This window comes from Nerophis ophidion, linkage group LG05 (assembly GCF_033978795.1).
Source record: "Nerophis ophidion isolate RoL-2023_Sa linkage group LG05, RoL_Noph_v1.0, whole genome shotgun sequence".
Lineage (NCBI taxonomy): Eukaryota > Metazoa > Chordata > Actinopteri > Syngnathiformes > Syngnathidae > Nerophis > Nerophis ophidion.
Window position 1 is genome coordinate 5,952,785 of NC_084615.1, and position 17,571 is coordinate 5,970,355.

At 41.9% G+C, this 17,571-nt stretch overlaps 1 protein-coding gene across 1 annotated transcript in view; it reads left to right on the forward strand.

The window, feature by feature from the left end:
- The window catches only part of LOC133552549 (dedicator of cytokinesis protein 2-like), a 393,779-nt gene that overhangs the window by 36,548 nt on the left and 339,660 nt on the right, over positions 1-17,571 (forward strand). Inside the window, 2 exon segments of the mRNA XM_061899789.1 lie at positions 6,478-6,613; positions 9,267-9,424. Of these exon segments, the coding sequence (XP_061755773.1) occupies positions 6,478-6,613; positions 9,267-9,424 (294 nt within the window).

The following is a 17,571-nucleotide window of genomic DNA, read 5'->3' on the forward strand; positions in this document are numbered from 1 at the left end:
CTGTAAATAAAATGTACATCATCTGTCGTCTGTCAAAGTAGAATCATTCACATTTCAGCATAGAAGAGATTCCACTTCCAACTAGAGAAAACATGCTGCAATAAATTGTATACACACCACAGTTGTAGTCCAAGACCCATTAAGAAACAGCTACTAAATAAATCACTGTATCAATATTTGGGTGTTTTATGTTATTTCTTTGGCAGCCTGCTGCTTGAGGTCAATGAGCCAGCACAACAAAAGTGCTGTTCCGTCTCCGCTTTACCACCGTGATTAACTTGTGTACTGGCAGTTGGAGCTTGGACATCAACTCGGATGACAAAAAACACCCACATGACTCGCCCGCCTGAGGAAACGAGGGACGCGGCTAAACCCAGCGCGAGGTTGCAAGGTGTGCAAATTTGATAGCACACGCAAAGCTTGTGCACGGAGGATTGCGTCTCTTAAGTCACCTAAATAAGAAGAGCAAAGAATTTTGCGTCCCCCTGCGACCCCGAAGGGAATAAGCGGTAGAAAATGATGGATGGATGAATTTTGCGTGTCTGTCTTCATGAATATACAGAACATATACTTAATTATCAGAACACCCACAATACTGGAAGGGGAAAAGGCACACTATTTAGCACACGCAGTGTGATTTACTAAGACTATGATTGTTCTTAACCTACCAAACCTAACCTACTCAGTGGCCTGGTTGTTAGAGCAGGGGTGCCCATCACGTCGATCGCGAGCTACCAGTCGACCGCGGGGGGTGTGTCAGTCGATCTCCAGCCAGGCTTTAAAAAAAAAAATAGACCTAAAAATTAGTGATCATCAATCTTCACCAAGACGTCACTTAAATGACATTCACGGTACCGGAGGGTCTTGTGAGATGACGCTGGCTGCTGCAAGATCATTATTATGAAAATATGACCGAGAGGAAGGCGAGAAACACTTTTTATTTCAACAGACTCTCGCGCCGTACCTTCCGTCAAAACTCCAAAGGCCGACTGCACATTTCCTATCTTCACAATAAAAGCCCTGCTTCATGCTGCCTGCGCTAACTAAATACAGAGTCTCAGAAAACTGGCGTGCACAAGCGATCCCTCAGAAAGCTGGCGTGCACATCACTTGTGCACGCCAGCTTTCCGAGACTCTGTATTTAGTTAGCGCAGGCAGCATGAAGCAGGGCTTTTATTGTGAAGATAGGAAATGTGCAGTCGGCCTTTAGAGTTTTGACGGAAAGGACGGCGCGAAAGTCTGTTGAAATAAAAAGTGTTTCTCGCCTTCCTCTCTGTCATTTTTTCATAATAATGAACTGGCAGCAGCCAGCGTCATCTCACAAGACCCTCGGGTGCCGTGAATGTCAATCAAGCAAGCTACGGAATTTGCCGCCAATGTTTTTCTTGTAAAGTGTATGGAAGCCGGATGAATTAGATGCCAAAAACCAACCACTTTCATGTGGTATTGTACAGAAAGGACAACTTTTTTTCTCCTCCATTTGAAAATGTGGGCGTTATCATCATTACTGTCTGATTCCAATCAATGCAAGTCATCAGAATCAGGTAATACACCAACTTATATTCTTGTCTTTGTGAAAGAAAGACATCTATATGTGTTACACATGCTTGTATTATCATTAAACACATTTAACTTGTTTACAAAAATGTCTCTTTCATAAATAAATAAATATAAATGATATATATAAATGAGGTAGATCCCCTCGAGTTGGTCAATTGAAAAGTAGCTCGCCTGCAGAAAAAGTGTGGGCACCCCTGGTTTAGAGTGTCTGCCCTGAGATGGGTAGGTTGTGAGTTCAAACCCCCGCCGAGTCATACCAAAGACTATAAAAATGGCACTCAGCATAAAGGGTTGGAATTGGGGGTTGAATCACCGAAAATTATTCCCGGCCGTGGCCACCGCTGCTGCTCACTGCTCCTCTCACCTCCCAGGGGGTGATCAAGGCTGATGGGTCAAATGCAGAGAATAATTTCGCCACACCTAGTGTATATTGGTACTTTGACTTTAATTGTTCTGCGAATGCCGTGTTGCATCTTTTTTAGCATGTGCAAACTGACAGTTGCACATAAATAGCTGTTAGAAAGAAGGTGATCACGCTGCAGCTTTGTCATATATCGGCTATCAGCAGCAAAAATGTTAGATACGTCATCTACAAAACCCAAAACCAGTGAAGTTGTCACGTTGTGTAAATGGTAAATAAAAACAGAATACAAGGATTTGCAAATCCATTTCAACTTATATACAAGTGAATTTACTGCAAAGACAAGATACTTAATGTTACCACTGGAAAACTTTCTGGTTTGCAAATCTTAGCTCATTTTGAATTTGATGCCTGCAACATGTTTAAAAAAAAGCTGGAACAAGTTGCAAAAAAGAGTGAGAAAGTTGAGGAATGCTCATCAAACACTTATTTGGAACATCCCACAGGTGAACAGGCTAATTGGGAACAGGTAGGTGCCATGATCGGCTATAAAAGCAGCTTCCATGAAGGGTCACCAATTCGTCAACAAATACCTGAGCTAATTGTCAAACAGTTTAAGAAAAACATGTCTCAAACAGTTACTGAGTGTTTTTTTGTCCTTAAATAAAATTGTGAACATACTAAACAACTTTTCTTTTAGTAGTAAGTAAAAGATAAAAGGCTCCTAATTAGTCTGCTGACGTATTGTGTCATTTCAAACAATATGTTACTCTGGATGGTACTTTTTACAGGCGGTATGATTCATTAGTATTGCGGTACTATACTAATACCGGTATACATACCAATCATAGTACGAATATATGAGTATATGTGACGATCGAACCTAATTGACATGTCATGCTAGCGTCAAGGCTAATACCCACATTACAACACATTTGTTAGCGAATACGGATCCAAACCATAACTTTTCCTTTACACTTACGGGTAACAATTGTTTGCAATTTTAAATGAAAAAAAAGTTCAGCCGGTTTACTGACTATAGGTGAGCTTTAATTCTAATCCTACACATTTCTGTAGCACCGTTATGGAGACAGTGCCCTCTGGTGGCGAAATGTGGTAAATTGATGTATTACTGTTCCACTTCCAATCAATTTTGCCGGCTTTCGTCTCCCCCAGTTTTCATCCGATCGGAACTTTTTGAGTATCAAAACGTTCGGCTCCGCCGGGGATCAAAGGCAACCGTATTTTGATCTTCCCAAAAGTCGCAGATCACCAGGAACTCCAGGTTTTCCGGGATGTTTTTCGCATTGAAAATAAATGGGCCAACTTTCTAACTTGCACCACTCCCACATTTTCTCACCCGATTTGATCCGTTCCACTTCCAACACATTCCACTCATCCTGAAAGTTGAAAAAAACTCCAGGAATTCCCAGTTTTACAAATCCCTATTGCCACCCTTTTTATTTTCGCCTCCATTTTTCAACCTATACCAGTAATTTTACCATCAAAACATTCCACTTGGTTTGGAAATCAAAGGAACCTGTCTTTTTTTTTTAACACATTCCCGGTTTTCCTGGAATCGCAAAATCCATCCATCCATCCATCTTCTATCGCTTATTCCCTTTTGGGGTTGCGGGGGGCGCTGGCGCCTATCTCAGCTACAATCGGGCGGAAGGCGGGGTACACCCTGGACAAGTCGCCACCTCATTGCAGGGCCAACACAGATAGACAGACAACATTCACACTCACATTCACACACTAGGGACCATTTAGTGTTGCCAATCAACCTATCCCCAGGTGCATGTTTTTGGAGGTGGGAGGAAGCCGGAGTACCCGGAGGGAACCCACGCATTCACGGGGAGAACATGCAAACTCCACACAGAAAGATCCCGAGCCTGGATTTGAACCCAGGACTGCAGGAACTTCGTATTGTGAGGCAGACCCACTAACCCCTCTGCCACCGTGAAGCCCCTCGCGAAATACCAATTCTCAGTTATAAAGTGTTAGTATGTCAACACTTCTCGGCAATTCAAGAAATTCCAACTTCAATCCATTCATATGGAAAATCTGTGATATAGTCTGAAATTTTGAAAAATCCTGTTTATCCCGGATTTCCAGAAGATTCCTATTTAAATGAATAGACATTTTAGAAGTTCTACAACCCCCGCACTTGTCACCCGACTAAACCATTCCGCCATCCACACACTTCACTTTTCCTGCACATTCAACGTGTTTCTCAATTCAGAAAAATCCCAGATTACATTGAATGTGCAATAAACATAACTTTTTATATCCTACATTTTTCAACCCATTCCGGCAATTTTTTTTTTTTTTTTTCACCAGCAATTCTACCATCAAAACATTACCCTTAGTTGGGACATCAAAGGTACCTATGTTTTTTCTGTACAAATTCCCAGATTTTCCGAAATTCAAGGAATTCCGAAATACCAATTTTCAATTACAAAGTGTTATTACGTCAACATTTCTCGGCTGATTCAAAACATTCCAACTTCAACCCATTCATATAAAAAAAAAATTGTGAAAAATCTTCTTTTTCCTGAATTTCCAGAAGATTCCTATTCAAATAATTGGACATTTTAGAAGTTCTACAACTCCCACAATTCTCACCCGACTAAACCGTTCCACCACTTCACTTTTCAATGTGTTTCTCAGTTCCGAAAATTCCCAGATTACCTGGAATTACTAAAAATTTGAATGGGCAATATACAAATATTTTCATATTCTACACTCTGGGCAGGGTTCTTGAGGGTGCATGGGAGTTTGCCCAACCAGTCTACATGTGCTTTGTGGACTTGGAGAAGACATTCGGCCGTGTTCCTTGGGAAGTCCTGTGGGGAGTGCTCAGAGAGTATGGGGTATCGGACTGTCTTATTGTGGCGGTCCGCTCCCTGTATGATCAGTGTCAGAGCTTGGTCCGCATTGGCGGCAGTAAGTCGGACACATTTCCAGTGAGGGTTGGACTCCGCCAAGGCTGTCCTTTGTCACCCATTCTGTTCATAACTTTTATGGACAGAATTTCTAGGCGCAGTCAAGGCGTTGAGGGGTTCCGGTTTGGTGGCCACGGGATTAGGTCTCTGCTTTTTGCAGATGATGTGTTTCTGATGGATCGGTTCACAGCCGAGTGTGAAGCGACCGGAATGAGAATCAGCACCTCCAAGTCCGAGTCCATGGTTCTCGCCCGGAAAAGGGTGGAATGCCATCTCCGGGTTGGGGAGGAGACCCTGCCCCAAGTGGAGGAGTTCAAGTACCTAGGACTCTTGTTCACGAGTGGGGAAAGAGTGGATCGTGAGATCGACAGGCGGATCGGTGCGGCGTCTTCAGTAATACGGTCGTTGTATCGATCCGTTGTGGTGAAGAAGGAGCTGAGCCGGAAGGCAAAGCTCTCAATTTACCGGTCGATCTACGTTCCCATCCTCACCTATGGTCATGAGCTTTGGGTCATGACCGAAAGGATAAGATCACGGGTACAAGCGGCCCAAATGAGTTTCCTCCGCCGTGTGGCGGGGCTCTCCCTTAGAGATAGGGTGAGAAGCTCTGTCATCCGGGAGGAACTCAACGTAAAGCCGCTGCTCCTCCAAATAGAGGAGCCAGATGAGGTGGTTCGGGCATCTGGTCAGGATGCCACCCGAACGCCTCCCTAGGGAGGTGTTTAGGGCACGTCCAGTTGGTAGGAGGCCACGGGGAAGACCCAGGACACGTTGGGAAGACTATGTCTCCCGGCTGGCCTGGGAACGCCTCGGGATCCCCCGGGAAGAGCTAGACTGAGTGGCTGGAGAGAGGGAAGTCTGGGCTTCCCTGCTTAGGCTGCTGCCCCCGCGACCCGACCTCGGATAAGCGGAAGATGATGGATGGATGGATGCATTCTTCAATCCATTCCATCATTTTTAACATGAAAACATTCCACTTAGTTGGGACATCAAAGGTACCTATCTTTTTTTCTGTATACATTCCCGGTTTTCCCGAAATTCCAGGAATTCCGAAATACCAAATCTCAATTAAAAAGTGTTGCTACATTAACATTTCTCGGCCGATTCAAAAAAATTCAAACTTTACCCCGATCATATAGAAAATTGTGATTATTATCTGAAATTGTAAAAATTCCTGTTTTTCCCTAATTTCTCAAATTTCCAGGAAATTCCAATTGAAATGAATGGACATATTAGAACTTACACATCTCCAACACTCACTTGACTAAACCCTTCTACCATCCACACAATCCGCTCTTCCTGCACGGTCAATGTGTTTCGCAGTTCAGGAAAATTCCCAAATTACCCATAATTACTAAAAGTGTTCCCTCAATGAAAATGAATGGGCAATATACAAACCTCTTCATATCCCACATTTCTCGTCCAATCTGAACTGTTCCAATTTCTATAGACCCGCCTCATCCTTGCCATTCAAGCATTTCAGTTCCACTCACTTTCGGCGTCTTACGTGTATCTGCGGCTTGCGCACATACAGTACAGTATTTACATGCAATTTCTACCGGATTTGGCATATTCCAGTTACCTATTAGTGCTGTGGTTATGTTGCAGACTTTTGGAGCTGGACCAGGTGGTCCGAGATGAGCACGGGAATATCCTGGACCCGGAACGGGCCAGCGTCATTAGCCTCTTCCGTGCCCACGAGGAGGCCTCTGCTATGATCAAGGAGCGTATAAAAGAAGAGCAGGTAAGGCATCAAGGTTATATAAGGACATTTACTGTAAGCAACCTGTCATTCAACTTCCTGTTCTATATCAATCTATAGATTTTTCTTTTCAGAAAATCCCAACAGCACAAAAATGTCAGCCTTAGTATATCATCTTCCCTGATAATCATGTGTGCAGTGTTAACTATTCACTTGGCTGAGGATACATTGGGCTCCTTATAGCCTACTTTACATTTTTGCAGTAATTCATCCAGAACATTTTTTCACATGCCTTATTTGGAGAATACCTAGAGTAGTACTAGTACATTTACCTGTTATTTTACATAGTGAAGCCTGCTTCTTGTGCAAAGCTGTCCTTGGTGAAATTGATACAGGATATGCTTATGGAGGTATGGATAGGTGACATGTCCATGCATACTTGCCAACCTTGAGACCTCCGATTTTGGGAGGTGGGGGGCGTGGTGGGGTGTGGGCGGGGCAGGGCTTGGTTAAGAGGGGAGGAGTATATTTCCCCCTAGTCAAGCCAAGTCAAGTATTTTATGTATATATATTAGGGCTGGGCAACGATTCAAAATCTTAATCGAAGTTAATCGCACTATTTCTCTGATTAATCACGATTAACTGCATTGTATACGCAAAGCCCAATAATGAATTCAAAAGTAGTGTGTAGTGCACCTTTATTGGAATATTCTCCCACATGAACAAAAGCGCCAAAACATTTGTTGTGCAAACACAATTTAAATCAGTCCTTGTTAAACAGTAGCAGTTAAATAGCATATTTTATGAAAATCAACTCCAAAAATGTAAATACAAACATTTAAGCTTATTGCCACTGCCAGGGTATTTAAGTTATCCTGTTTGTTATGGAAAATAAATATAATCTACATACAAATCTCTGAGCCACAATCATAACATCTGAACAGGCAATTTCTGAGGTAACAGCAGAAACATTTTTTTTTATCAGGGATCTTATGTTCAAAAAAACTATATTATAGGTAGTGGGCTGTTTTAGGGAATTTTTGATCAAATTATCCGTAGTAGCAATATTAATAATGTTGTGTTTATTCTGCGTAGTGCACTTAAAATAATTATGACCATATCTAGGAATTGATATGATGGGAATTTTCCGATTGTTTGCTTGGTGCTTTGATGAACTGAACGCATATACATGGTACTATATTGTGATGTTATGAGCCAGGGAAAAAAAGAACTACCCTACCCAGCATGCAACAGGAGTGACGGTTGTGTCGCCATGACGGCATCTTGTATGTTGTGATATGCACGCTCTGAAAGTAAACGTTAAGAACTCAGCCAACACTCCTGGTCTGCATTATTCATAAATAGACAGACAACACATGTACTCCGCTGCTTCACAGGCCGCTGGATGTAGCCGGCAAAGTATTCACATGCTAGCTAGCCGGTCTAGCAAGCACGCGTCATTCAGTCCAAAACGGCCCGATCTATCCACATTCAGAATTGTCTGGCGGTCGTAAGTGATCCCGGAGTGACCACGCTGTAAGCCAGCCATAAAATTTGCAGAATTGTCCGGTATTTTTGCCAAATGTTCCATCTTTACCAAGAGCCCCTCGACGCCGGGCGACGCCATCTTGTTAAGAAAAGGCGTTAACAAAATAAAAGCATGTAAACAACATACGCAAATGTGCGATAAAATAATTGTCGGCGTTAATAGATTGATGAGTTAACGCGTAATTAACGCATTAATTTGCCCACCCCTAATATATATATATATATATATATATATACATATATATAAAATAAATTAATTTCAGTGTTAATTTATTTACACATTTACACACACATAACACTCATCTACTCATTGTTGAGCTAAGGGTGGAATTGTCCATCCTTGTTTTTCTAACCATATGCATGTACAGTAGATGGCGGTATTGTCCTATTTAAGAGTGTCACAACATTGCTGTTTAGGCAGACGAACTGCTTTACAGTTGACTATAACGGACTGCTGTTGTTGTGTGTTTTACAGTGCTGGAAGCGCGTTAATGAATGATAAATAAATAATAAATACATCGGTTGTACTTGTTTAGCGCGTTTCTACCTTCAAGGTACTCAAAGCGTTTTGTCACTACTTCCACATTCACACACTGATGGAGGGAGCTGCCATGCAAAGCGCTCACCAGCACCCATCAGGAGCAAGGGTGAAGTGTCTTGCTCAGGACACAACGGACATGACCAGGTTGGTACTAGGTGGGGATTGAACCAGGGACCCTCGGGTTGCGCACGGCCACTCCGTTAATGAAACTGCCTAAAAATAAACCCACATAAGAAACCAAGTAGTCGCCCTTGATCATTCTACAGTTATAACGTCATTGGACAGACACGCTCTTTGTACACGTCACTCAGGTCCGCGTGGAGCTGGAGGGGGGCGTGGCCTCCAGCTCCGCCTGAATTTCGGGAGAAAATTTGTTCTGGGAGGTTTTCGAGAGAGGCGCTGAATTTCGGGAGTCTCCTGGAAAATCCGGGAGGGTTGGCAAGTATGTGTCCATGAGAACATAAGTTTCCAAGTACACTACTTGAAAAGGGATTGTTTCAGCTCATCTTCTCTTGAAAGGAAATTAGCTCAGGAGATGATAAATGTTTTTGTCATGGTTGGTACTTAGAAAAAAATATACTCCTCTTTAAATGTGTTGCACTACAGTCCAACGTTCAGACGGAACAGAGCGGGTTCTCAGCACGGATCCAGTCGTCGCCCACGTACAGCCTCTACGTCTTTGTCAGGAACTTTGTGTGTCGTGTGGGAGAGGATTCAGAACTCTTCATGTCCCTCTACGACCCCATCAAGCAGACCATTATCAGGTACCAGGAGGAAATGTTGCATTAATGAGTTGTCACACTTGCACTAGATTGTCCACTGTTGCTTTTCATAGGGGAAGCTAATGTTCATCACATGAAACAAGCTACCAATTATTCCCACCATGGTCAAATTTTGTGTCAGTTACTTTTTATGTGGTAAATTTTGGCTGTAAATGACACAAGTATTTGTTATTAGGGTCCGCAGGACCCTATTGAAACTGCTGTGTTTTATCATTATTCCGCACCTACGCGCTGTAATTTGACACCCTTAACATGCTTCAAAACTCACCAAATTTTACACACACGTCGGTATAGCAAACCTTCCCAACATATTAAGCAACCAATCCCCCAAAATGAAAATTGCGCTCTAGCGCCCCCTAGGAAAAAATTACAGACAAAACTGCATGTAACTTCTGTTAGGAATGTCATAGCGACATGAAGCAAAAACTCCTATGTAGGTCTGACTTAGACCCAATTTTCATACACTCACTTCTTTCAGCAAAAATCTACAGGAAGTTGGCAAAAACCCCTTCAAAATAAAATTTTCGCAAAAAATGCAATTTTTGCCTCTTTGCGCTGTAATTTGACCCCTTTAAAATGCTTCAAAAGTCACCAAGCTTGGCGCACACATAAGGACTGGCGAATATTGCGATCTAATGAAAAAAAACAAACCCCAAAACTCAAAATTGCGCTCTAGCGCTATTTTTGAATAAAACACTGAAAAAACTGCTCCTAGGAAGAAAACGCAGACAAAAATTTTTGTAACTTCCGGTAAGAATGTCGGAAAGACATGAAACAAAAACCTCTATGTAGGTCTCGCTTAGACCTACATTTCATAGATTGACAACCCCCAACAAAAATCCACAGGAAGTTTACAATCCCCCCTTCAAAACAAAAGTTTTGTAAAAACCGGTCACCTTTCTTCAAACATTATCTCCTCTGAATGCGTTTGTTGTTTTGGCGTCAAACTCGCACAGGAGAGAGATTGAACCCTTCTGATGAAAAGTATAGAACAGAGTTTTGATAAGTTCTCAGGTTTTGATTTTACGCGCCTTCAAAGAACCCCAAACTTGACACACACATAAAGTCTGGCAAAAATTGCGATCTGATGAAAAAACCTAACCTCAAAACTCAAAATTGCGCTCTACCGCCCCCCTAGGAATACAACACGGACAAACTGCTCCTAGGAAGAAAACACAGACAAAACTGCTTGTAACTTCCGGTAGGAATGTCAGAGAGACATGAAACAAAAAACACTATGTAGGTCTCACTTAGACCTACATTTTAATAATTAACATACTTTAGCAAAAATCAACAGGAAGTTTGATATTTTCTCTTCAATACAACAACTGCATTACTTTCACAATGCATTAGGTTCTCAAAATAGTGGCACCAATGCGTCTTCTAACGCTTATCCGGCCGTGGGTCTCGGGGGCAGCAGCCAAAGGCGGACCCGACCAACGCTGCTTGCAGCTTTAATTTTCATTATTTTTCTATGGCTCCATCAATTCTACTTGTTCCCAATGCATAATATCTAATGTTTTAGATTTATAGTGGATGTTTGGATGCATTTTTAAATAATACCAACCTTTGAATCAAAAGCTCATGGTTTTCCCAATTTCTGGCTGTATATAAAGCCAGAAGACAAACATTCAACATAAACTTCACCCAAGCTCAAGATGTGACAAGTGGATTATTACGTTTGGCCTTAAATGGGAATGGCACTTCTTTGGAATTTTGCTTATTGTTCACAATCATAAGACCAGAAGACAATCTTTTTTTTAATGCATTGTAACTCTTAAATAAAAGTCAGTTTACTATGGAGTCAATGGGAGGTTGTCTATTCCACCCATAAAGCCTTGTAGATGTGTGTGTATATATATATATATATATATATATATATATATATATATATATATATATATATATGTATATATATATATATATATATATATAGATAAAGAAATACTTGAATTTCATTGAATTACAGCTATATATATATATATATATATATGTATATATATATATATATATATGTATGTATGTATGTGTAAATCTATAATATATTTATATATACTGTATGTATGTATATATATATATATATATATATATATATATATATATATAAACATATGTATTGCTGTAATTCGTTGAAATTCAAGTAGGTCTTTTATGTATATTTACATATATATATATACATATATATATATATATATATATATATACACACATATATACATATATGAATAAAAGAAATGCTTGAATTTTGAAACATTGCTTAAGAATGCTGCTGACTTAAAAAAAACAAAAAAAAAACTATTTGAGTAGCCTTTGTTCTGCCATTTGCGTACTGGCGAGCGATCTCTGAATCCAGGAACAAAACCTTCACGGATTTGTTGAAAACATCCACAAATGAGAACGGAATGTTGCTTGCAGCTATCAGCATAACCATCTTTGTCTCGCCCTAAGTTACACCGTCAGATCTCCATTTAGCAAGGTGGCCAATAATACTGAGCTGTGACCGGTGCTACATTTTACAACAATCAATCTATGGCTCGAGATATCTGGTCATGACACTCCTCACTCTTTTGCCTTCACCTTCATTGTCCGTTCGTTTTTGGTGACTTCATATACTCTGGAACTCAATGTTATGTCTGCGGCATACATGGCGGAAATGAACTGATACAGTCTAAATGCATTCGCTGTTTTCCGTAATCTTCCCTCGTCAGCCAGGTAATACAAAGCACACTCTACTCTTTTTATCACGTCCACAAGAGCCTGCATTCTCGTTGTCTCTCCTTCGACAAATGGACAAGGTTTTTTGGTAGGTAGAATCACAGCTGACCTGGACATTGGAAAGTTCTCCTGCCGTCTGAGATGTGTTGTATCCCAAATAGCTGCAATCGTGCATTTCCTTCTTGTAAGGCAGGGGTGCCCACACTTTTTCTGCAGGCGAGCTACTTTTCAATTGACCAACTTTAGGGGATCTACCTCATTTATATATATCATTTATATTTATTTATTTATGAAAGAGACATTTTTGTAAACAAGTTAAATGTGTTTCATGATAATACAAGCATGTGTAACACATATAGATGTCTTTCTTTCACAAAGACAAGAATATAAGTTGGTGTATTACCTGATTCTGATGACTTGCATTGATTGGAATCAGACAGTAATGATGATAACGCCCACATTTTCAAATGGAGGAGAAAAAAAGTTGTCCTTTCTGTACAATACCACATGAAAGTGGTTGGTTTTTGGCATCTAATTCATCCAGCTTCAATACACTTTACAAGAAAAACATTGGCGGCAAATTCCGTAGCTTGCTTGATTGACATTCACGGCACCCGAGGGTCTTGTGAGATGACGCTGGCTGCTGCCAGTTCATTATTATGAAAAAATGACCGAGAGGAAGGCGAGAAACACTTTTTATTTCAACAGACTTTCGCGCCGTCCCTTCCGTCAAAACTCTAAAGGCCGACTGCACATTTCCTATCTTCACAATAAAAGCCCCTCTTCATGCTGCCTGCGCTAACAAAATAAGAGTCTCGGAAAGCTGGCGTGCACAAGTGATGTGCACGCCAGCTTTCTGAGGGATCGCTTGTGCACGCCAGTTTTCTGAGACTCTGTATTTAGTTAGCGCAGGCAGCATGAAGCAGGGCTTTTATTGTGAAGATAGGAAATGTGCAGTCGGCCTTTAGAGTTTTGACGGAAGGTACGGCGCGAGAGTCTGTTGAAATAAAAAGTGTTTCTCGCCTTCCTCTCGGTCATATTTTCATAATAATGATCTTGCAGCAGCCAGCGTCATCTCACAAGACCCTCCGGTACCGTGAATGTCATTTAAGTGACGTCTTGGTGAAGATTGAGGGTGAAGGTCTATTTTTTTTAAAAGCCTGGCTGGAGATCGACTGACACACCCCCCGCGGTCGACTGGTAGCTCGCGATCGACGTAATGGGCACCCCTGTTGTAAGGTATTCGTGTGTGATTTCCACAAGCGTATGTACATGTAGAAGAAGGACAAACACGGCCATGTCTGGATGACTGGCCTCCGCATTTCTGGTGGTTGGCTCCGAGTTACCAAACCAGTTATTATGAAGCTGGCTGTGGTGCGTTCTTTCTTGCGTCACTTCCTCTCCGAACTCAGTTTGTAAACGATCAAAGAGTCCATAGAAGCTAAGGGCCGAAATTCAAAAAATACACGGTGCACTTACCCGTGTAAAAAGTTATAAAAACAGGGAAACCTTAAACGATGGATTACTGTGGCTGACACGGTGCTTAAGCTAAATAATTATTTGTTTAAAGAGTTATCTGGCTTAATGTAGACAGGACCTTAGTGTGTTTCGATTATGTCCCTCTCCAATATTGTCTTCTTAAACGTACGCCGAGACTCTACGCTACGGGAGTGAAATGACAGAAATAAAGGGCAATTAAGCAATCGGCATTGTTTGCTCAAAGGCAAAACTGCCGTGTCCGGGCTGCTGTGGCTCTGTTTCCAGGAAAAGAGCAGTGTTGCCTAAAATGCATTAATAAATGACGATTTTCCGGCTATGCCAGATAGTACAACCCCGGATTCAGGAGGAACAGTGTGGTTTTCGTCCGTGGAACTGTGGACCAGCTCTATACTCTCGGCAGGGTTCTTGAGGGTGCATGGGAGTTTGCCCAACCAGTCTACATGTGCTTTGTGAACTTGGAGAAGGCATTGGACCGTGTCCCTCGGGAAGTCCTGTGGGGAGTGCTCAGAGAGTATGGGGTATCGGACTGTCTTATTATGGCAGTCCGATCCCTGTACGATCAGTGTCAGAACTTGGTCCGCATTGCCGGCAGTAAGTCGGACACATTTCCAGTGAGGGTTGGACTCCGCCAAGGCTGTCCTTTGTCACCCATTCTGTTCATAACTTTTATGGACAGAATTTCTAGGCGTGGAGGGCTTCTGGTTTGGTGGCCGTGGTCTCTGTTTTTTGCAGATGATGTGGTCCTGATGGCTTCATCTGGCCGGGATCTTCACCTCTCACTGGATCAGTTCGCAGCCGACTGAAGGGACCGGAATGAGAATCAGCACCTCCAAGTCCAAGTCTATGGTTCTCTCCCAAAAAAGGGTGGAGTGCCATCTCCGTGTTGGGGAGGAGACTCTGCCCCAAGTGGAGGAGTTCAAGTACCTTGTAGTCTTGTTCACGAGTGGGGGAAGAGTGGATCGTGAGATCGACAGGCGGATCGATGCTATATTCTCAGTAATGCGGACGTCGTATCGATCCCTTGTGGTAAAGAAGGAGCTGAGCCGGAAGGCAAAGCTCTCATTTACCGGCCGATCTACGTTCCCATCCTCACCTATGGTCATGAGCTTTGGGTCATGACCGAAAGGATAAGATTACAGGTACAAGCGGCCGAAATGAGTTTCTCCCGCAGGGTGGCGGGTCTCTCCCTTAGAGATAGGTTGAGAATCACTGCCATCCGGGAGGAACTCAAAGTAAAGCCGCTGCTCCTCCACATAGAGAGGAGCCAGATGAGGTGGTTCGGGCATCTGGTCAGGATGCCACCCGAACGCCTCCCGAGGGAGGTGTTTAGGGTACGTCCAACCGGTAGGAGGCCACGGGGAAGACCCAGGACACGTTGGGAAGACTATGTCTCCCGGCTGGCCTGGGAACGCCTCGGGATCCCCCGGGAAGAGCTAGACGAAGTGGCTGGTGAGAGGGAAGTCTTGGCTTCCCTGCTTAGGCTGCTGCCCCCGCAGCCCGACCTCGGATAAGCGGAAGAAGATGGATGGATTTTTCCATAACAAAAATTGTAAACGGTATTACTGTCTATAATTTTACTGCAGTTTATCATTTTACCGTTACATCTTAAAGTGTGTATATTAAACCTTGATGAAAGCCCTAGTGTGTGAATGTGAGTGTGAATGTTGTCTATCTTTGTTGGCCCTGTGATGAGGTGGCAACTTGTCCAGGGTGTACCACGCCTTCCGCCCGTTTGCAGCTGAGATAGGTTCCAGCACCCCCACAACCCCAAACGGGACAAGCGGTAGAGGATGGATGGATGGAAGTGTTTGGATGTTTTCTCGAGCGCCTCATGGGCAGAATAGAGCGACTCACATTGTAGGCGGGCGTTTGCTCACATTTCTTTACTAGTTAGAATGCATAAAACTGTTTGTGTGCTTGTCTTACATAAGCATTGTGAATGATAGGCAAAAGTGCAGTTCCCCTTTCACTGTAAATGTTATGCAACATTTATCGATTTTCAAGTGTTAGGGTCAAAGTCATTCTTCCAACTTCAAGTGAGAACAGCACTCAGTTGACATATTTGACACAATCATGTTAGATTTTGTACAGTAGACACTCAAATTGCATTTCGCAAACACAGCTGCAGAATATTCCAAACTGAAGGCTATATTTGTCCTTAAAGTTCGGTTTATTTTTTCATGATGTTCGCCCCTGAGAGAATGAAATGATCACAAACTCTGCAACTCCATCTTTTCTGGAATTTGATGCTATATTCTCTGTCTTCCATGATGAAGACTCACTTAATCAGAAACAAAGCTATGCCAAAAATAAGAAAATGAAAGAGACAAAATTACAGGGCTGCACGTCCTGATTGGCATCACATGGAGGTGGCTGACACTGCTGTCACTGTCAGGTTGGCAGGAACTGCCACTGCCTCCACGCAGTTCCCAATCCACTTAGCTTCAAATTAGAATTTCACCACAATTCATGCATGTTTGTGTCACTGTCACAGTTGCCAAATGTTTAGGGTCATGTGATTCTCACATCTGTCATAACAATTGCTTCAGTTATTTCATAAAAGTCATGCATGGTCATCTATTCAATGTTTTACAGGCTGATCCAATTGATAACAGAACACAAACACAAACATCGCATCTTTTTATGCAAATAGGCCCCTCCCACATGATTAAAGTTGATTTGTAACAAACATGAAAAATAATTTGCAACTGAAATTCCCCAAATTGTTGTTTTGTTTGGAGATATTTTTTTCTGGTTGCCAAAATTTTTTCTTCGCAAATATATTTTTGGGATACAAATTAACTTTCATCTTGTGGGCAGGGCCCCCTCCAACTAATGTCAGAAGCCTTTTTATTGGTCAATCTCGGATGAGGGCGTGGCCATATGGTGACTGCTGACCACACCTTCCTCCCTTATGCAGCAAAAACAAGGTGTGGGTGATACTGACCAATAAAAAAGCTTCCAGCATATTGTTCAGAAGAGGCCCCGCCCACATAATTGAAGTTGATTTGTAACAAAACCAAAAAAAAAAAATTATTTGCAACTAAAAAGAATGTAACAAAAAAAATTTGGAAACAAAAAAATTTATTTAAAAAACAAAACAAAATAACATTTATAAATAAAAAGTGTGGTTCCATCCATCCATCCATTTCCTACCGCTGGTTGTAAAAGTTTCTTGAGGGTTTCAAATATGTTTTTTCCCAATTTGTTTTATGTTTGCAGATATTCTTTTCTGGCTGCAAATGTTTTTTTTTTTTTTCAAATATATTTTTGGGGGTAACATTAACTTTAATCTTGTGGGCGGGGCCTCCTCTTAGCCAACACTGTCAGAAGCCTTTTTATTGGTCAATCTCGGATGAGGGCGTGGCCATATGGTGACTGCCGACCACACCTTCCTCCCTTATCCAGCAAAAACAAGGTGTGGGCGATACTGACCAATAAAAAAGCTTCCAGCATATTGTTCAGAAGAGGCCCCGCCCACATAATTGAAGTGGATTTGTAATAAAACCAAAAAAAAAAAAGATTTGCAACTAAAAAGAATTTGGAAACAAAAAAATGTATTTAAAAAAAAAAAAATAACATTTATAAATAAAAAGTGTGGTTCCATCCATCCATCCATTTTCTACCGCTGGTTGCAAAAGTTTTTTGAGGGTTTCAAATATGTTTTTTCCCAAATTATTTTATGTTTGCAGATATTCTTTTCTGGTTGCAAAATTTTTTTTTTTTTAAATATATTTTTGGGGGTAACACATTAAATTTAATCTTGTGGGCGGGGCCTCCTCTTAGCCAACACTGTAAGAAGCCTTTTTATTGGTCAATCTTGGATGAGGGCGTGGCCATATGGTGCCTGCTGACCACACCTTCCTCCCTTATCCAGCAAAAACAAGGTGTGGGCGATACTGACCAATAAAAAA